This window comes from Numenius arquata, chromosome 13 (genome assembly GCF_964106895.1).
Source record: "Numenius arquata chromosome 13, bNumArq3.hap1.1, whole genome shotgun sequence".
NCBI lineage: Eukaryota > Metazoa > Chordata > Aves > Charadriiformes > Scolopacidae > Numenius > Numenius arquata.
Genome location: NC_133588.1, coordinates 13,194,960 through 13,217,184, shown reverse-complemented (window position 1 = coordinate 13,217,184; position 22,225 = coordinate 13,194,960). Strand labels below are relative to the sequence as shown.

General features: G+C 35.8%; 1 protein-coding gene across 2 annotated transcripts in view; it reads left to right on the top strand.

Annotated features, from left to right (window-relative positions):
- The window catches only part of USP10 (ubiquitin specific peptidase 10), a 55,050-nt gene extending 33,150 nt beyond the window's left edge, over positions 1-21,900 (top strand). For both annotated transcript variants that reach the window (XM_074157851.1, XM_074157850.1), the window contains exons 5-14: positions 2,209-2,300; positions 3,820-3,929; positions 4,408-4,463; positions 5,843-5,946; positions 6,741-6,840; positions 8,304-8,484; positions 12,052-12,217; positions 16,946-17,090; positions 18,359-18,424; positions 20,795-21,900. In XM_074157851.1, coding sequence (XP_074013952.1) covers positions 2,209-2,300; positions 3,820-3,929; positions 4,408-4,463; positions 5,843-5,946; positions 6,741-6,840; positions 8,304-8,484; positions 12,052-12,217; positions 16,946-17,090; positions 18,359-18,424; positions 20,795-20,982 — 1,208 coding nt within the window. In that variant the 3' untranslated portion in view covers positions 20,983-21,900. The remainder of the gene's footprint in view (positions 1-2,208; positions 2,301-3,819; positions 3,930-4,407; positions 4,464-5,842; positions 5,947-6,740; positions 6,841-8,303; positions 8,485-12,051; positions 12,218-16,945; positions 17,091-18,358; positions 18,425-20,794) is intronic.
- Positions 21,901-22,225: the final 325 nt, after the last annotated feature.

Here is a 22,225-nt window from a genome sequence, read left to right as displayed (position 1 = left end):
AGTTGACAAATGTCCTTACTAAAGCTGAAGAAGGCAAAGAGGTTTTTTTCTAGTGCGTATTAATACCAGTTTACGTGGAAAAGATGGAAGATAACTATAGTTCTATTGTTGCTGTTGAGGACTCGATGAAAATGCCAGTCTTTGGGCATTACTTCTCGAGGAAGATATAATAGTGCAACAGCAAAAACAGAAGTAAGTTTTGAAAACCATACTCTTGATTGATTAGGGAATTACCTTTTTTTTTTTTTTAAAAAACAAACAAACAAAAAAAACACCCAAAAAAACAACCCAGCAACGAATTCACAGGTATTTGCAATAACAGCACCCGGTGAATGAACTTTAGCAAAATGTTTTCTGTGTACCAACAGAAATTTCTAAACATGATAATGCTATTCTAGTTACGTTTTCAAATCAAAGCCACTTTTCACATGTCAATGTCCACCAAAGGGAATGTGAATTCTCTCTGGTTAGTGACATGTGCTTTATAATAGGTTTTGAAATTTTAAGAAAGTTTTATCATGGTTGCAAGTGTAATTTTCTTCCAGTACTCTTGTAAAAGTTCTAGTTATTGTGTAAATGTTAGGTGCGAGATGAAAATGTGGTATTAAATGTAATTGCTGTACACAAAAATAATTCTTTATGTTGAAAGAAACAAAACTCTGTGTAATTGCTTTAGACATTCTTTACGAAGCAGTTTTATGACCACAAGAGGATGCTAAAGATCCTAATATGATTACTATTTAGTATGATACAAAAATGGGGAAAAATACAGTTAAGGTAAAAAGTTATTGATAGACATTAAAATAAATACTTTTTTCATTCTTTTTATCCTAATTTTCAACAGTGCTTAGTTATATTAACAGAAAGATTATATGTGTGCACAACATGTTTCAAACTTTGCTGCATTAACAATATGTTTGGAAATACTTGAGCATTAGTAATTTAATAACAAATATATTTCAATACTCGCAGAAGGATTTTCATCTGCATTTTTGCTAGCTGCTAACGTCTTCCCTTTATCATCTTTTTGCTGTCTGCCCTTTCAGTTTTCGGGCTCTTTATGTAATAGAGGATTGATTTAAATATTTTCTGGTTTTTGACATGTTTTTACTTGGTTAGAACTGGTGATGTCAGCAGGAAATACAATCTTATAGGTAAAGAGATAGTTTGGAAGTAGAAGGACGTGGATTTTTGTTTGCAGTTCTGGCCTCTCCTCTGCTTAATTATGGCACCGTGCCTCTGCTTTTCCACCGATGTCATGTTATTTTGTCAGTTTAGATAGTCCTTCTAGTGAACAGCACAAACTCTTAAGTTTATGCAGTGTAGCATATAAGGCCTTTAGAGGGCCTCACATTTATTATAAAAATAAATAACCACCTTGATAGACAATTGCTATGTTTATTTGCATTCTTTTTTCTGTCTTGTATACCTCTTATCCTTATTTTGTAAATTTAAAATATACCAGATCCAATATTTTCCTTAAACAGTTTTTATTTAGGTACCTAAATAACAGGTCAGACTTCCTGGAAAAACTCCCCCTGTTGCTCTCAGTTTCATAACTGAGACAGACTTATTTATGTGCAGCGGTTTCTAGTTTTTAAACTTGAACCATGAAGTTTTTGAAAGCAGGAAACCAAGCAGTAGGCATTATATTGTGTAAGCCTGTTATCTTCTAGGTTTGGGAAGTCTTAAACCAGTAAATAAAACATACTGTTCCAAAGACCATGTTAACATCTGTCCTGTTTGCACTAAGATGTTTTTGTTGATAGTGTGTGTTGAAACTTGTAAACTGAGACTGCTGTATCAACTTCATCTCTCTCCAAAGCAGAAGTATTTGGGAAATAACTTTATAAAATTGGTGGCAAGAGATTACAGCTAATGGGATTTTATGTCTATATATGTATCTATATAAATAAAAGTATCTGTTCTTAGGAAAACAAAAATCAAATAGGTGGTCTTGGTTTTGAAATTACAATTAATGTTTGTACCAGCATCCTCCTAACCCAAATTCCAGGATGTCTTCGGTTGAAGAAATACGTCTGATTTGAAATACGAGCAGTGTTTAAATCCAGTAAAAATCATTTGCTGAAGCTTCTGAGAATCTTGTTAATTGATTCGAATTATTTTGTACTGCGTCAACAGATGCTTGTTTTGGTGGCTAGCTTGTGCATTTTGTTGATGCTCAACTTACTGTTTCTTGTTCTGCAGAAATACTGGAAAATGTAAGACTAATACATAAACCAGTGTCTTTGCAACCGCGAGGGCTGATCAACAAAGGAAACTGGTGCTACATCAATGCTGTATCCTTACCTTGGAAAAAATTAATACACTTAAGTTAAAATTTGTATATTATATCTGTCAGAGTTTTTCTGGATTATTCTGGTAAGTATTTTATAAAAGTGTTTGTCTTCCCATATCCTACTAATGTGATTAAAATATTTGAGGGTAGCATCTGGAAATCCAGGGGTATTTTGGATCATTGAACCTTGTATCCAGGGATCCCCTGCAGTTGGTTGCACAATCCTGTTACAGTTTGTCTCTGTTACCTCTGTCAAAATATTTCAGAACTTTAATTTTCTCATGACTGAAAACCTTCTTGTAATTTCTAATTATGTTTATTCATCGCTCTGTGCATCATCTTAAGTAGTTATTTCTCTTTTGTACTTGAAGTAACTCTTAGGCTTTGTTTTGGCAGTTTGGTGAGTGGATCATTTGGTTTTCTGCTGAGTAGGCTGTTGCTATCGTATCATCTGTGTAAATGCACTGTTTAAAACCATCCTTTTACAACGGGATGGAACATTAGCTCACTCTTAACGTGTTAGAATTGTATTCCCCTGCAAAAATAACTGTTATCTTGGGTAACAAATCTTCCTTCTTCAGTGCTGTATTATAGTTTTATTAATAATAATTTGTTATTCATATATAACTCCTGTATTAGCAATGGCTCACTGCAGGTGACAGGGTACTTTAACTGCTAGTACTGTTAGTGAAAAATATTAAGACCAATTTCAAGAGTGATCATTGCAGAACCTAACAATCTATTTCCAGACCAGTGATTGTGCTTTAAATGTCAGCTTTTATTTTACATAAGCAGTTCTGTACTCACCTGATTGTATGTATTAGCTCCCATTTTTTTCAGTCTTAAAATGTTACATGGAAATTTGTTACTCAGTTTTTGCACACTGTAGGGAATATATCTCTCTAGCTGTTGAGATTGTTGCCTTTTTTGTCATTTCCCTGCCCCTCCAGTCTTCTAATAGATTTCCTTTGTTCGCTTTTCTCACCATGTCGCATGGATTTTGATGTTTTTAAAGTATTTTCTTCCAGCATACACTCTGGTTTTACTGGTTGCTCCAAATTTGTCTTTACGCTGCAGAATGCTTCGCATCACAGCGGGTTGGGTTGGTTTGGTTATGGGGGTGAATCATCACCTTTAACTTGAAGTCTGTCAGCTGGCTTCTGCCATTCTTTTCCAAAAACATGTTACATTGTTAATTTTACGACGCTTTTCCTAGGAAAGTTCTTTTCCTCTCCTGCTCCTAGAGTAAATGTTTCCTTCTCCTCTAATTAAAGTTTTTGATGTTATTAAAATATCAGTGAAATCACTGCGTGTTAGAAGATACGTTTTTTTTTAGTGTGACTTCTCTACGTTATTAGTTAACGTTGTAATAAAAGTCGATCCACCTTCCAATTTAGTTACTGGATTGGTCTACATAATAAAGAGTTAGCTTTGTTTTGCATATAATTTTAAATGTATTTGAATTTTTGGTTATTATGCAGATTATATTTGCTGAATATTTCCTTAATGCCACTACATAGACCCTGCAAGCCTTGGTTGCTTGCCCTCCAATGTATCATTTAATGAAGTCCATTCCAATTTATTCAAAATCACAGCGGCCGTGTACCTCAACACCAATGATAGACAGTTTGTAAGTAGCTTGTTTAAAAAAAAAATAAATATCTGTGATCTGACTAAGCTCACTCAGAAATATCTAACAAAGGATTGTTTAATGCAACTGTTGAAAGTTGATATGTATTCAGAAGTCTTTTTTGTGTTTGTTTTTTTTTTTGGTGATACATGAGTTTTGTAATGAACGTGGTATTTTAAAATTGCTTGACTGGTTAAGGAAGATACTTCCTGTTGCCTGAGGAGTATCGGTTTTAAATTGTCTTTAATATGCAAAAATGAACCATGAGAGCTGCAAGAGCAAACCTAACACCTTGGTTTCATTAGAAGTGATCAGGTTAATTTTTATGTCTGAACTTTACTCAGACTTCATTGATGATATTCTTCAATGTTTGGTTTTTTTCTGGCAGTCAGTAATGACAATGATTTAATTTTATTATTTGTCCTTCTAAGTCTTAACTTGCTGCTCATGTGTAGTTGTTCCTTCCGTTCTGTTTCAGTGTTCGTTTAATGAATGAGTTCACTAATATGCCTGTACCTCCTAAAGCAAAACAAGGTGAGTTGGGAATAGGGGGAGAAGAGTCTTAAGATATGGTAAGAAGGCTTTGGGGTAAGGACTTAAGACCTTTAAATACCGGTGCTTGATCCCCTTCACAGCCCTTTGGACTTTTGGAGTTTCTTGATATCTTAAAAAGTTTGCTGTTGTTTTTCTGTCAGTGTTAATGCTTTTTCTTATTGGTGATTAATGTCAAGAAGTCATAGGTGTCACAGCTTACATTTTTTTCTTCCATTTGGTAGACCAGATGTTCAAGTGCAATATGAATAGTTTATATTGACAGTTGGCTTCATTGTTAAAATATCTTCTAAGAACATGCCCTTTCTAACAAAATCATTTGATATTTACTGTATTTTACTCCGTTTCCTTCCTTACATATTTCCAGCTGTTTGGTTTATCAACTTGCTCAATTCTATCATTCTCCCTTAAATACTAAATACTCACGTTCATTCGGAAAAAAATGGGGCCATAATGGGTCTCTGTAGCAGTTAGAGGTTGCCTGCAAGCATGTTATCCTGGCTTTGAATTCCTCCCCATCCTATGCACTGGGAAAACTTTACAACTGTATGATTCTTGCTAATACATGTTTACGATCAATGATGGTTATGTAGTGAGGAATAGAACATTTTAATGCAAATAAATGATCTTGTAGGTTTCATTTTTTTTTAAATTTCTAAACCAAATCTGTTGTCTTACAAACTTACAGAAATAAAAAACAGTTTCAGGAATGTGTTTATGTAACATTATAAGAAAATATCACGAGGAGCTGGTTGTTCTAGTGATTTCCAAACAGTTCAGACATTTCTGTGGTTTGCTGCTGAAGTTTTGTTTCTGTAAAACAAATCTTACTCTCTTATGCAACTTATTATACTTCTAGGTCATTTTATTGTATTGTGTGGTTTTTCAAATATAGTTTCTGAGGCCTTGTATTGCCATTAGGTTGAAAAATCTGTCAAACTGTGTCTTGTTTGTATTTTGTTTTTTTTTACAGTGAGGAAAAGTGATTATTAGAATTACAAATATATAAAAGATTTAAGGAAGTGTTCTTTGAATACAAAAGAAGTACAAAAATTTAAATAGAACCAGAATTGTTCTTTTATGATGGCTGTGGATATTCTCGTTAATCTTCAGTGTTGACTATAAAAAGAATACTAACTTTGGACCATCTGTAAGTCTACATAGGGTGATGCAAGATGTTTTAAAAAAAAAACGACACATTTTCAGATACTGAGCTTGGGATACTCAAATGATAGTAAAACTATTAATAACAAAATAATTTTGGATTCCAAAATCTAGCGATGTGTGAAGAGAATGTTAAGGTATAATGTGGACGATCTTCTGTATATTATTTTTTATATGTACTTCTCTTTGCCTTGCAGCTTTAGGCGATAAAATTGTGAGAGACATCCGACCAGGAGCTGCCTTTGAACCGACATACATTTATAGACTTTTGACAGTTATAAAGTCAAGTCTGTCAGAAAAGGTGTGGCTTAGAAATCTTTGAATTTGTAATTGTATTGTGAGTCAGTCACTGTTGTTAGAACAATGTAAAGCCATTAGGTTCTGTGCCTAAATATTACTAAAATCAGCTAGTTGGTAGTTCATTATAATGAAGCTAGGCTGTCTTAGGACTTAAATTTTAGGAAGATGTTAATTATAAGTTTAGCGTTTTGATATGTCAGAATAATGAAAAAATGACAAATGGAATGGAACATCTCTTTATAAAGAAGGTACTTACTGATTTATTTTTAAGAAATGAGTGGTTTTGTTCATTTTTCCCCGTTTGTGCTTGGGGTTCAGCTTGGAGTGGTTGAAGGTCCACAGAGACTTCAAAATACTATTTCAGGTTTAGTTTCAATTTAAAGAAAAGATAATGGTTCAAACCATGCTTTGATTTGGCCTTGGTTTGATAGCAACTTTCCATACTGCTTTTAAAAGAAATAGCAAAAAAAAAATAGTTACCAGCTCGCAGATTAAATCGAATTTGTATTGAAAAGAATACAGAAATTCTTGTATCCAGGTCAAGCTTATGTGGGTACTTGCTGTTTATGGCAGGTTACCAATTAATGTCTAGGTTCTTTTTGAACTGGTAAAAAATGAAGGGTTGTTATAGTAGAATTTAAACATTATTTGACTTTACAACTTAGACTGAGTAGTTGGTAAATTAGCTAAATCAATAGGAGAAAACTAGATGTTCAATGTCATGAACCTTCTTTTAAAATGAAAACAGAAAAATGCCATGTAATGGAAAAAAAAAACCCAAAACATTTTATTCAGGGCAGGCAAGAGGATGCTGAAGAATATTTGGGATTTATCCTCAATGGACTACATGAAGAAATGCTGACCCTGAAGAAACTTCTCTCTCCACATAATGAAAGTTAGTGTTTGGTTGGTTTTTTTGTAGAAAACTTAATTTCTTTCAAATATGCTCCTTTTTTTGGTGATGATTCTGTAGTACAGAGCAATGTTTGGAGTAGATGTTGAGATAGGGATAGAATGCCATGTTTTAGGGGACTCAAAAACATTAAAAAATAAATTAAAAAATCTGTTCAAAGGATAAAATTAGTCCATGCTCTCCGATGTACAAATGATCTGAAGTGTTACTGGGTGTTTGGAAAAGCATTATCTTAACTTCTTTGCAGTGAGGGTGCCAGAGCCCTGGAACAGGCTGCCCAGGGGGGTTGTGGAGTCCCCTTCCCTGGAGATTTTCAGGACCTGCCTTGATGCAGTCCTGAGTAATGTGCTGTGGGCAATCCTGCTTTAGCAGGGGGGTTGGACTAGGTGATCTCTAGAGGTCCCTTCCAACTCTGACAATTCCATCATTCTGTAAATACTCTGGATGACAATAATAATATCCTGGTCCTCTTAAATAAATAATTTCTGTATTACAGTTTTACTGAGCTCAACCGAGCATTATTTGAGGCTAATTCAAATTGAATAGTCTTGTCTTAAGCATAGGTATGTTTGTCTGCCGTTCATAATACCTGCAATGTCCGTTGTTTACTGGGGTTTTGGCTCTCTCCATGCAAGTGCAAAAATACATCAGGGTGTTTTTTCACTGATCTTCAAAAAAAGATCTTAATCAACAGTGGTTAAAAGTGGAAACTTCTAGACTAATGGCTAATTTTTATCTAATATAAACCAGAACATATTAATTTTTTAAAAAATTCTTATTGACAAAGTTGGAGAAAAATTTTATTTGGAAGAAGTATTAGAATTTGTATGCAGACTAAAAAGCCAATTTAGTTTACAGTGGCTTTATGTTTGAGTCCCCTATGAAAAATGAAACAAAACACTGTCAGTCTTAGCCAAGTATTAGCCAAGTATATAATTAAGATCACTAGTTATCCAATTTTTCTTTAATAGGGTAATTTTTTATGTTATAAAATGATCATTCCCTATTTTGTTATTTAGCTGTGTGCAGTTTATAGCCTCCTGACTCTGGTGCTTGCAAAGAAAATATTTGCTAAGCCTTGGGTTCCCTGTAAAATATCCGTGCAGAAAAGGAGTTGTATTTAATAATGGCATAATTATGTTTCCAGAATAACACTTGACTTTCTAATTTTCTACCCCATAAATTTAACACTAAAAATATATCAAACTTTGCTAGAAAACTACATCTGTTTACATACAGCCATCAGTGAGCTGCATTCTGTTAATATATGGATGTGTCCAGCTATGAGCCTGGAATATATTTGTTCTTGTTGACTTTCTCAAATCTGTGAAAACATTTTATTCTCTGAAAATGACTTGTATTGTGTTTTTTCCTTTCAAATTCTGTATCTGTATATGTGTTTTATTTGTAAAAAATCAAAGCTTTTTTTTTTTTTTCACTTCAAGAACTCTCAGTGTCCAATGGCCCTGAGGCTCAGTCTCTTCACGAAGAAGAGGAACAAGATGACCAAGGGGAAGGCAGTGAGGATGAGTGGGAGCAAGTTGGACCTCGCAACAAATCATCAGTCACTCGACAGGCTGACTTTGTTCAGACTCCAATTACTGATATTTTTGGTGGTCATATAAGGTACAGTACTTTTTTATAATGGTTGTTGAGACCGTAGTCTGCTTTGCTTTTACAGCTAACTTTTTCCTCTGCTTTGCTTTCTGTATTTTTCACCATTATTGGATGGTTGTTTAGAAGAGACTGTTACACAGTTTGTTCAGGCCAGGAGAGATGAAGATTTTACCATGAAGTATTTGATCTGTGACTTAGTGTATTATTGTAGGGTCTGAATCTTTTTAAGTGTCTTTAAAAACTAGACTGTTCAGAGAAAAAAAGCCCTGAATTGAATATAAGGGAGTTTGAACTATTTATGCTTTGTATATTTATATTAATGTCTAAGTATTCCAAAGAACTTTAGAGCTACCTAATTTTTGTGACCTCTGAGGAGTCTTGACTCATTTTGTAAATAAGGATACTAAGGGATACTGAGATTTGCCAAGAGTTAAATCTGGTCAGTAAGAGAATGAAATATAATGAAAAATTGTAAACTTTTGGTTGTTTAGACACTTAAATTTCCTGCTTTTGGGAGGCATATGTGTTACAGTTAATAAATAAAATGGTAAAGACGAAAGAAGTTTGGAAAGATGTAAATTACTACAAGATGTTACAGGAACTAAAGGAATGTGGGGTGTTACTTATATTCGGGTCTGATACCAGATAAAGGCAGAAAGTAGATACTGGAAGAATATTTTTTGGAAAGGGAGCCTCATGACCTGTTTGGAGAAATGTATAATTTAAAATGAAAGGAAGGTAAACACTTGCTAAAAACATATTCCAAAACAAAAATGCTAGACTTGAAGGATTATTTTTAAATTGGAGACAGACACTTAATTGCTGGTGTTTGACTCCCTGTGTTGCCAGGTATTCAGTCTAGAGGTGTGAATAATGTGGGCTAGTGCCTTCTGCCCGTGAAATGCACTGAAATTATTCTTCTGGGATTTGAGTCAGACAACTGGCAAATAAAATGGTATTTTCCATAGAAATTGGCAGACGGATGTTTGTATGTATTGATGAAATTCCGCGTTGATGGTATGTTCACATACCCAAGGCATTGTTAATACCTTTAGTATATTTATCACGGTCGGAATTGTTTAGATCTCTACATGATTCCATTAGTTTTTAAATTAAGAATACTAAGAGAATGCTGCCTTCTGTAGAAGCCCACAGAAAATGACATAAAGCACAGGTAATACTGAAAAAAGGCAAAAACTTGCACTGAGCAACAGAACCACAGGGTCCCATCCGACATCCCTTGTCTGCTGCCACCACACCCATTTTATTTAGCCTCCAAACTAGGTCACACAATTTGCCGCAGAAACAGTATCCCATGTTGTGATGTTGGAAAGCTTCATCCGCTGAGGCCGAGGGTGGAGATAGGAAGGATTGAATACAGAATTGCCAGAAGTCCTGTAAATGAAAGCATCAGAAATTGGAAAAATCGAATGGAAAGCAGCTAGGAAAACATGGTTTGAATTGGCATCTTTTGGCTTGGGAAACTTTAGGCTTTCCTCTCGAGGCTTTGTCTGTTAAATGCCTATTTAGGCATAATTGCTTAAAAAAAACCCCAAACCCAGAGTCTTCCCTAAGCAATGTGAGAATTAAATGTGTAAGTACGAAGATGTACAGTTCTATCTGGTTTGTTCATGTGCAAGAGTCCCTTTTGACTTTCAGTTTGTGTGAATGTCAAATATTTGTTATGCAATCTCGCTCACAAGCCAGTTAGAAGTCTGCTAAATGTTTCCGTAAGTAGTACCAACTTTTCCCTTCAAATGCACTGTTATTTTAAAAGAAAATGCATCAATTACTTTGTTGTAGTTTAAGCAGGGTAGCAATGGGCAGTGCCTGTTTTCCTGAAAAATCCTTGCTGTAGAGTTCTTGCCGTACCCAAGAGTAATTAGTTATTGCAAATGATGCATTTTCCCTCAACAGATCGGAATTTGTAATTATTCTAATAAATTATTTTGTTATAGAAAATCATAGTCCAGGAAAAGCTTTGCTATAAAATCAATTTCTGCATATGTCTTAGAAGACAATGTTTTGAAGAAATGTTACAATTTAATTTCTAATAATTAAAAAAAATCAATTCCTTAATATTCTGAAAAGGTAATATTATCTGTATTAATTAAAGTCTTTAATACATGGGTTTGAAAACAGAGTTGTTAGCTTTTTTCTGTTGATTATTGCACTAAATAATGCTTAGGTTAAAAAGGGTTTGGGAAGCGTATCCAAAAGCAGCAAGAGTTACACAGTGAAGGGTTTGTTTGTTGAAACACTGCGCTTGCCATGTGTTGAGGGTTTTGTCCTTAAATTTAGCCAAGGAGGAAGTGTTAAACTGAAATAAAGATGCTACTGTTTTTCATATGCTCTTTTTCCTCTCAAGGATATATATTTGCCAATATAAAGATGCATTGGCTTTCTCTTGGTGCTTCAGGGCTTTGCCTGAGTCAAAGGGGCTCTTTTGATAGGGGTTTACAGGGCAGGCATTAAACTTGAATGTTAACATCTCGTATATGATTAAATTTCAGCGTGGCTGCATGGATCAGAGCCGTGTTAATTACTTCACTACTTTCAAGGGTACTGTAATGAGCATAACAATAGAATAAATAAATTATTTCTTTGGCTATATAAAACCACATTTTTGTAGCAGCTGGGGCTTTTTAATGTAAGTACTCCTTTCAGCATAATAAAAAAAAAAAAATCTTGAGCCGTATTTCGTGGTTTTAAGTTTTCAGTGAAGTTTAAGAAAAATGAAAATCAGGAAGAGTCCACTTAGCGCAGTGACGTTGTGGCTGAGGAGTGTGCTCTCTCCTCGCACAAAACAATGATCGCTAAGCCAGGCTACTTAAAGGCTGCAACTGAATACGCTTCAAACAAAAATAAAAATTAAAAAAACCCAGGAAACATGTTCTCATGCCTTAGGTCATTACTCCTGCCAGTTTTCGGAAAAACTCTCATTTATGTACAAAGGAGTACATGGACAAAGTCTGGACACAGAAAATGATGGGAGGAAAAGGAAATGCCAGTCCTCGATGGAGCATGGTTTATATTTCCTATGACAAGATTTAAGCAAACAATTTAAAATCATTGTGAAATGGGTCTTAGTGAAGTGACTAAAAAATTTGTGTATTTTTATTGGGGAATCTGGAGTCAGTTGAATTTTTTCAGTAGAACATACACTTAGATAAGCGCTAGTATTTTGCACTTTGAAGACTGGAAAACATCGTTTCAAAACTCTTAAAATGAAAAGAGTCTGGAGGTAAATCTTTTTGAGTGCATTATCAAAAATTCCAGTATTTTTCTTGAAACTTTTGGTGCTTATCCAGTAACTGTCTGAATCCTTGTATAAATAAAACAATTCAAATATAGTCCCATTCACTATGCTCTAAGTGGATGTGAAAATCACGTCAATTGCAGTAAAGCGGTTTCGGGTCATTGAAACTTATGCTTAACCTTTGTATTTGTGTGTGTTGTTTTGGATTCATTATAAATCGAGTTACTAAAGTGGACTTCAGTCTGTTCTTACATGAAGATTCTGTATTGTTGGAAATTACTCTGCTTTATTACATTCTGACTTTTTTGTTTCCGTAGATCTGTTGTTTACCAGCAGAGTTCTAAGGAGTCCGCTACGCTGCAACCTTTCTTCACCCTGCAGCTGGACATCCAGTCGGACAAGATCCGCACGGTTCAGGATGCGCTGGAAAGTTTGGTGGCGAGAGAGTCTGTCCAGGGTTATACCACAAAAACCAAGCAAGAGGTGTGTTTTGTTGACCTCTTTTTACAGTCAAATACTAAACTTTTTAAAAGGGTTTTTATGCAGCTCTTGCTTTACAGATAGTTACTTGAACACTATTACTTATGTTAACAAAAGAGGTACTAACCTTTTCACATTGTCCTGCAGCAGTAAAACGTATTAAAAAAACTTATTGCACTTAAACACGTGCACTGAAAGGAAGAGAACTAATTCTCAAACAAAATCATGCCTGTAAATAGGTATGTTTTCTGAGTTGGTGTAGTAATTGGTTAGACATTTTACTGTAGTGTATGTTAAATTAACAGGGTGAACTGTGGTAATAATACGTAGCAGTATGAGTAAAATAGCTTTTAGCTGATCTTAACAGACTGACTCCTGGGGATTGCCAGATGTTCTTTGTAAAGGAGCAGCCCTTCAGAGTATCATTTGAAAGCACGCTCAGCTTTAGGAAGAAAACTCTTGTAGCAGAACACTTGTGTGGTTAATGTGTGTCTGTCCTTGATGGGTTTTGATTTACACATTTCACTTGCAAATCAAAACCGAAAATACTCATTGGTAGTAGGCCTGGTAGAAGTCCATCTAGAACCTCACTAAAACATCTGATGATCACTGACTTCCTCTCTGGATTAATAGTCAGAAATCTTTCAGTAGCCAGTAACACCTCCATTCAGTGTCCTTGGCACGGTATAGTTGACTGGTTTGCTGTACACAGCCCTGAAACCCCCAACTGGTCAGTAATACCGTGTTCAGCTTTAGGTCATCAGTTCAAGAAAAATGTTCTTCACAGTTGAAGAATATCTGGAAAAGAGCAATCACAATGAATGGCAGTATGAAAGTTGGTGATGTAAAGGGAACAAATAAGGGGGAGGAGCAGCTCAGCATCAAGAAGAAAAAATGTGCAAATAGATGGAACCAGATGTCAAACTTAATATGTCAAAGGCTGCTCTGGAAAGGAGAAGACTGATATTTCTTAGCAATACTCAGAGAGTAAATGGGAATAGTACTTAGACTAGGTGTTACCCGTGGTGCTTGTAGAGTTGTCCTCGCAGCTTTTGGAGAAACACCAGTCGGGATTTACACAAATCGTTTCAATTGATTCAGAGGGGATGGAGTGGAAGAACTTTGGACATCTCCAAGCCCTGTGATTCTCTGTCACTTTAAGTACAAGGACACTTTATTCTGTATTCTCATGCAGCTCTGCATTTTTTTTTATCTTATTTTTCAAATAATACAATATGAAACAATAATAATTGCAATAGCAAAATACTTCCTAGGGAGAAAAACATGCTTTTGGCATTACAGTTTGAGAACTTGCGATATAGGGTAATAAATTAAACTTTTTCCCCACTAAGATATTGCCTTGCTTCTTATGGTGTGCAGTAGTAAAGAGCTTCATCTCTGCTGTACGTGGATTGCTCAGATGGAAACTTTGTGTACACTGTTCATAAGTTCTTTCAGTAGGCCAGGCTGGAAAGAATCTCTTGAGTCATAGATGTTCTCTCTGATATTAATATCTGTATCTCTAAGCTTTCTGAATGCTCCAAATGAAAATACGGTTAGATGAAGGAAGGGTGGACCATTCTCTTTGAAAACTAAAGATGGAGAGCTGAAATTTCTCTGCCTTACGTAGTCAGTAGAAGTGTTAGAGAACACTTATTTCTCCAGTTGTTTTCCATGTGAAAGAAACATTTGCAATGCAAGCTCATCGTGATTTACCACATAAATTTTTTGCTGGTCATTCATCTTTTGGTTTTTACTGCAGCTGGTTTTAACTTCTTTACTGACAACCCAGTGTTCAATTACGAGGTTTGGAAGAAATGGGTGTTCAAATTAGGTGCTGGAGGTTTGGTCTGGCTTGTATTTTAGTGTCTGAATGGAAATACAAGCATTCACAATGTCTTTTAGATCTTTTTTTCAAAAGAGATTCAAGTTGAAATAGTTCTTCTATTAAAATTGTAGTGTAAACCCTGAATACATTGACATTAGAACAAGCATTGGATTTTGCAGATAGTAATTCTCAAAATGTATTGCAAAGGAGAATTTAATCTCCCATTTTTACAGAAGGGGAACTCAGGACTACTGGTAAAGCTAAAAAGCGTATTATTAAAAATTATTACTGTCTTCTGATTGTTTTAATCTGAATTGTATTCTTTACAAGTTGTGGGCATGAACAATAGGTATGGAAAGAATAATCTTCCAAATATATGTGAATGATTTTTTTTTTTAAGTTTGTTTTTTACTTACTTTGAGCTGATTTTGATTTTATGTGTCTTAATATAAACAAAATCAGTCAGATTTTCCTGCAGTGTTTAAAATAATTAGATGTTCTAAACGAAAAGAGGTGTTTAAAATGGAGTGGTGTTTTCTTGCTGTTTATGACTCAATTTCACATCCTCACTAGCATTTGAGGAAAACTGTTTTGGTTCCTTCTGGTCTTGCAGATCAGTTTGTTAGATCTTGACTATTTCAACAGTTGATAGTTGTTTTTTTGTTTTTTTTAAAGGACTTTAATTTTTAACCTCACTGAAGTGATTTTATTGTTTTTCAGTCTTACTCCTATTTGCAGACCTGCTCATGTTTTCTTCTAGAAGGGAAGGCTCCTGAGTAACTAACTAGCCTCATTTACTTTTCCATGTTACCCTCCACATACTCTTATAAGGAGCCTTCACATCCCCTGGAATTCTCAAACTGCTCTGTGAGGATCTTACAAATATTTTCTTGTGACTCTGACTCATGGTCACTAAACAGTTATGGCACTCTTAACTGGTGATGTTGCTGCCAGAAACCGGAGCCTCTTCAGAGTCAGGACAGCAGAGCATGTGCTTGTTCCTCAGCTGCTGCTCTTCATTCTGGCACCATAAGACAAAAGTGTTTTGATCTGTGATTTGAGCTAATTACGGAGCCGTGGAGCTGAGGTGCTCACATCTGTTCCCATGTGCCAGCTACTGTCCGCAGGTAGTGAGATGGAGAATGGCAACTGCTTAAACCACTGCAGCAACGTTCTTCAGCATCCTCTATTGCTGGGCTGGGCGTTGTTAAGGTCTTTTTGCACAAAACTCAGAATTCAAAGACTTCTGAGTCTCAAAGATTTGAGCGTTAGAAGACAATACAGGAAAATCTCGAGATAGTAGTGTCTGGGAGAATCAAGTACATGTTTTTTTCTCTCCGTAAAGCCTCTCTGGATTTGCTCCCTAAAAACAGAAGCTGTTCCAAGATCCTAAGATGTGTGGAAGATGCATCCTCTCATGAGCTCATGGGAGAATTGTGTGAACCTCATGTTGTCAGCTTCACTTTCAGAGTTTGCCTTCTAGCTTCTTATTCTACATGTTATTTCCTGGAAATTGAGGAGGTGGGCACCAGCAGGGACTTACTTGTTGAATGGAAAAGAACAGGGTCCTGTTTGGCTTCCTGGTTTTAAAAGCAAACAAAATGCAAAAAAACTTTCCTCAGTGCTCAGTGAAGCTGCTGCTGTTGCCAGGGGTTTAATGGGTTTTGGACACAGGCATATTTTGACCCCTTCAGATGCAGGTGAAATTTTACACAGCCTTTGGAAAATATTTCTGCTTCAAACATAGAATTACTTCTTGTAAATTGGATCAGCTCAGATCCATGAGGAAGTCAAGTACCCTACAAAATCTGCTTGCTTCAGCATCCTAAGAGGGTTTACATTTCAAGCTTGGAAAGAGATAATAGTTTTCCCCATGATTTTCTATTCCACAGTTAGGTTCTAGTGGAACCAGGCCCTGTATTGAAAAGTAATATGCTGATGATTTACAATAAAAAAATGAGAAAAACCTAAAGCAGTTATTTTGAGAAATGTTTTTGAGTCGTGATTTCTAGGAAGGCAAAACATTTTTATTCTGCAATTCTGAGTTCAGTTCCAGGTTTTCAGACAGTAACTTTGCAGATTGTTTGGTTATAATTATAGAAAAATCAATATTTAGTAGAAAACAACTGGGGTTATAACTCAATTTTTTTCTCTTAAAATTTTCTTTAGAACCTTTGAAAGAACCCAGTATACTTTTTTAGAAAGAAAAATTACTGATCTCTTCCGTAAGAGCTGATTGTGATGGCTTGCTTATTTTTTAAGGAGCCCATGTAACGGCTCGCTTGGTTTTTCAAGGGACTTCTGGAATGACAAGTATCTTCTGGTTAATGCAAAATAATTTTCGAACTGTTGCATACTAATCTCTTAATACATTAATCGTTGTTATCCCCCTGTGAATAGGTCTGTATTTTAGTGGTACTGTTGTGAGAAGGTGTTTTTCAAGTGTCCTAGGTGCTGAGCTGTGATGCTGTTGTCTTCTATAGATCAGAGTTCTCTGAAATCAGCAGCGTGTATTACGAGTTATTAACCTTTGATTGGAGTGTAATAGCTTGCTGAGGATTATCGATCACTGGACTGTTAGGAGTTGTTGTTCCTGGGGGATCTCCAGTAAGGTGTTTTTAGTACTGCAGTACCTAAATATCAGTGTGCATTCTAACACATTAGTTTCTACTAAAAGTACCGAGTTCTCCTTTATGACAACGCTTTGGTTGAAGATCCAGTGTGCTTTAAGCCATAAAGTGCCATGTTCATCATAAATTAATATAATAATAACAACAACAATTCTGTGTTTCTTCTGCTATTGTATTTAAAATTAAATACTTATCCCTCATTTACAGGAGTATTTTGGAGCAGTTCACAGAAAGTTACAGGTTTTCTTCATCTTTGTCCTATGTATGCATTAGGTGGAGATCAGTCGAAGAGTGACATTAGAAGAACTCCCTCCTGTTCTTGTTTTACACCTCAAGCGGTTTGTGTATGAGAAAACCGGTGGATGTCAGAAGCTTATCAAGAATATTGAGTATCCTGTTGATCTGGAAATTAGTAAAGGTAAAGATTTTTGAGCAGAGTTTTCCCCTCTTTAGGGAAAAGATAATGGTGTCTGTCTTAGGGATATCTGCTTGTGTTTCAGTTTTCTTCCTTACTTCCAGCTTTGTGCACAAGATTTCTTCTCCGTTGTTGTCTAAAAACTTTATAATTTGGATTAACATCTTGTACGGGGTGTTTTGCTTGGGGTTTTTTCTTTTTTGTGGGTTGGGGTTTTTGTTTGGGGTTTTTTTGTTTGAGGTTTATTTTTTGGTTTGGTTTTTGTTTTTTTGTTTTTTTTTCTTTTCATATAAAATATGTCTGGATTTCTGGGTTCAGTCGTGCCTGTATGTGAGTTTGGGCATCTGTTTTGCAAAGAACGTTATGGTGAAAGATCTTAAAAGCTTTGGCTCATCATAGTCATTGAGTTGGCCAAATAAGAGCTTTTTGCAGATTTAAGGAGTATGGTTATAGGCTGCTGAGGACTAATATTGGAAGTGATCCTGTTGCATGAAGGGTACGCCCCTATCCAAGGCTGTTGCCAGATATTTTATCTTGGATTTCATTCAGAGAAGCGGCAAATTATTGTAATAAACAGTGGCTGATTAAAGGAAACGGGTGTTTTATAGAAAATGCAGCCTGAAAGCAGGCAAGTAAGCTGTAGTTCAGAGGTTAAACAACAAAGTTCTTTCTTTAAACAAATATCTTAAGATTTACTGATTTTACAAAGTGTGAAAGCTTTCAGATAATCCAGCATCTGAAGCTTGCCAAGTTAAATGCATTTTGTTTTGATCTGAGAAATGGACCATTAGCCAGCCAGTAGTTCAAATAGGAAAAAATAAATAAAAATAATGATTACTCATGTCTCAGGTGAAATATGTACTTTGTCAGACAGTACGCTTTTATTTTACTTAATATTTTATTTTAAAAATTCCTTAAAGAACGGATATTTGTAGAACTAGTACAATTTGCCTTGACAAAACTGACTGTAGTATGACTTGGAATCTGGTATTTTTGTCATTGTCTGACAGCAGGAATGCATGGAAAAGAAATGAAGTCTGATCTTTTTCCTCTCCCCCCCTTCATTTCTTTTGGTGGTAGTTTTAAACTTTCTGTAAATGTTAGTGTCAGCAAACTGAGTATCAGAATCTTGACCATTCTTTAAAGGCTGCAGAACATATTTGAATTAAACTATGGTAGTGTCGGTTTCTCTTAGAAATAATTGATCCCTTTAGAATTGAATTTCTAAATTTGCTAACTGTTGCCTTTGTGACTTTTTTTTCCTCCTCCAGAGCTACTGTCTCCTGGTGTGAAAAGTAAAATTTTTAAAGGCCAAAGAACCTACCGGCTCTTTGCAGGTATTTTATCTATATGCCTCTAGTCCCTGTATTCCAAATACAAATTCTGCATATAGAATTCTAGAATTCACTAGAGTTTCCTGGATTGTATAAAATAATTTTCTTTAAAATTACACTGAGTTAACTTGTGGGTGTCAAATTCTTGCATTTAGTGATTTCTTGCATATGTGCATGTACACATACATTGCTATATCTTTATATATATGACTGATCCAGCTTGAAGCTTGTGCAAAAACAGAGTTCCATAACAGATCCACTCTGTCAAATATCAGCAGAAGCTGAAATGCAGCTGTAATATAACTATGCCTAAAATATACCACATATTCTCAGAATAATGTTTCAAATGTCTTTTGAAATGGCTGTTTGAATGCTTCGAACCCTCGAGTATTGCTGGCAGGGTATGAATAGCATATTGTAGGTGGAAAAGTTTAACTTGGAGGAGATGATGATTTTTGTTTGAGGAAACTATGTTTTTAAGAGCGTCTGCGATGTATACGAAGTATCTAAATTGGTAGCTCAGATTGGAAGCTCACGTAAGGATTCAGAAGCAACATTTTAATATTGAACAAAACAGGCTCTGGGCAGTAGTGAATTTCCTGAAGTTTAAAACTCCTCCGCAGTTTACGATTTGCACCTGCTTATTTGTGTTGGCGTCGGGAGAATGTAATAAACTGCGGAACCAGAGGTCTTAACTTCTGCGTCACCAAATCTGTGCCAGTCCTGGTGGCCTTATGTGACTTGGTGGTTTGGATACGGTTTTGTGACCGCTGAAGTTACAGAAAGAAATAACATACCTGTCTCTTGTGGAAATTCAGGACTGTTTCTGGCAGTGTAAATGACTTTTTTTTTTTTTTTATTGATAGTGGGTTTCATGGGACAAGTTTAGACAGTGTTTTTAAGGTGGTTTTTAAGTGTTTTTAAGTGTTTTTCTAACACCTTCAATGGAAAAGTACAATACTTCAGTCTTCTGTCAGTCTAGGACTTCTCACCCACAGAAACTGAGCTTATTAGATGAATTTTAAATTACTACAATAAGCTTTTTAAGAATTGAGTTTCAGATATCATCCAGGATTTGCCTAATTATCTAACAATAAATTTTAGAAAATCAATAATTCAAGTTTAAGCTACTGTAAAAGAAATATTTCCTAAATTCCCCAAAATGTATAGATGTAGTATATTCTGCCTTCTTGCTTTGCTTAAGTTACTCTAAAATGTTTATTTTCATAGAAGTGTGAAGGAAATCCGAGTAAGCTTGAAGTCTGACTCTAGTCTGAAAGAGTGTAAACAATTTCATAATTACATACCTCTGCTCTTGTGTGAAAAACAGAAATTCCTTTAGTTTTTTATTTGTTCTTGTGAAGTTTATGGTTAAGGCTCACGTGCTCCTGGAAGGAGTTAAATGCAATTTCTTACAGCATCCTTAGAATTAGATACACAACAGATCTCCTCCATTTGGAGGCAGTTGCCTGGCACTGAACGCTCGGCTTCCAGCTTTGAGGTTGGTTTGTACCAGGAGGGGCGAGAGACGTCTGTTCTGCGGGGATGCTTCTGACCGCGGGGACAACTGGGGAGAGGCCAGTTTGTTCCTCTCTTGGAAGCAGCAGATTAGCAGTTAATTGAGTGTTCAGTTCACGATTTTGTTAAGGAGGTTACCAAGAACTAATAAACGTGAAACTTGTAGATTGGTACCATTTCAGAATAGAATTGTTTCTGTTCTGTTTCAGAATAGAACCTGTTTTCAGAATAAAATTATAGTTAAGAAAAAAAATGATCAGAGGTGGAATAACTGGCTGACATTTGTAATCAGTGCAGTCTGAAAGGTCTTGCCTGATTTTTTTTTTTTTTAATATACTAGACAACTACATAGTTTTACGTGAGTTCTTAATTTTTATTTTTTTTAAATAGTTTCAATAAAATACTGTAGTCATCAGCAGGCGGAGTGAATGTGTAGCTCAGAATCTCTTGCTAAGCGTGGCAGCACCTGTTGGACGCTCTGAAGGGCATGCTGTGCTGTTGCTGATTGGCCTTTGTGAGACAAATCCTTCCCAGAAAATCCTCTAGGGAATTCTAAAATGCAGTTTGATGTGTTTGACTCTTAATTTACTTTAAACCTCCTCTTAGAATCATGAGAATTGGTATGCTGGAGAAATATTACTAATGTACTAATTATATAGTATTATATATACTAACACGTAGCATCAAATGTAAGCAAGCAAGCACTAAACACTTAAGGATTCCTGCTTAGTCCAGATCTGGAAAACCATCTGCAAACCCAATGAGGAAAGCTATGTGTCACGTTTTTTCTTTATTTTTTCAGTGGCTATTTATCTACGTGTAGTGTATATGTGCATCATGATTTTCTCTTTGCAGTTGTCTATCATCATGGAAACAGCGCAACTGGTGGCCATTACACTACGGACGTCTTCCAAATCGGTCTGAACGGCTGGTTACGCATTGACGACCAGGCAGTGAAAGTCATCAACCAGTACCAGGTGGTGAAGCCGTCTGCAGAGCGCACAGCCTACCTCCTGTACTACCGCCGAGTCGACCTGCTGTGAAACTGCTCCCTCTGACGCTCTGTGTGCAAGATCCCTGCTTTGTAGAACGCCAACTATCACTAACTTTTTTTCTCCTGTAAATGCTCTTCTGAGTGAATCTTTTTTTTCTCTTTTTTTTTTTTTCCCTTTTTCCCCCCCCCCCCTCCTTGCAACTATGGGGTAGAGTGATAAAGGAAACTACCTTGGGTTTGTGCACAACGTAGTTTGTGTTGACTTTTGACTTTGCAGAATGAAGTCACTTGGTTGAAAAGACTCAGTCTGATGAATCACAAAAATACAAAAAAAAAAAAATAACAATCGGAGATAATGCTGAATCCTAAGATAATAAAAAGGGATTTGCATTTGATTCCCACTTTCTAATTGCGTAGTAGAAGAAAACCCTGCACCAGCAACAGAACTTTTAGATTTCTGTGAAAATGTTTTATCTTTACTTAAGTAAAAAAAAAATAAAAAAAAAAAAAAAAAAAGCGCTCTCTGCTTCCCCGATAGTTTTTGATAAGTGGTAAAATATGAGCCGATGTGTATGAGATGGAAATGGTCCTATGTGCTTCAAAAAAATGTACAAACGTACAAAACGCAGAGTTGCTGGTTCCTAATAGGAAGACACGTTTTAATAATTGTGCGATGAGAAAGTGCTTAAGTACACATTGCAGATCAAATATTTGGAGTTAAGATGTTAGTCTATATAGATGGGTGATTGTAACTTTATTGCTATTAAGAAATTTCAAACTGCATTTATGCTTCTGTGTACATGAAATTAAAAAAAAAAATGGGCAAAATAATTAAGATTGATATTTCTTTTAGTCTGCTTTGTTTAATTTTGCTGTCTGCTCTCCTATAATGTTGAGTTCCTAATTGTACACAGTTTAGTGATATCTAGAAGTATAAAGTTGTCGCCCATCAATAAAAGTCACAAAGTTGGTTTAAGGTGTGTGCGTGGGTTTTGTTTTTCCTCAAGTGTAAAGTCTGCCTTCGGAAACTCGAAAAAATTGCCGTGTAGCGCTTTTACACGGTGTAGAGAGTGTTTCCTGGGCAAAGGGCAGATGATTTTTCTCTTTTACAATTTCTTGAAACTTCACAAATGCTGCTCCCGTTTGTCTTTGAGATGGAACTGAACTTGGAGGGGAGAGGGAAGGGGAAGGAGCATCAGCCCAGCCCAGCTTCCTCCTGACAGCTAGGAGGGGGGGTCCCAGGGATGAACTCCCTCGGCCAGAACAGGGAATTGGATCCCTCCTGTATCCTA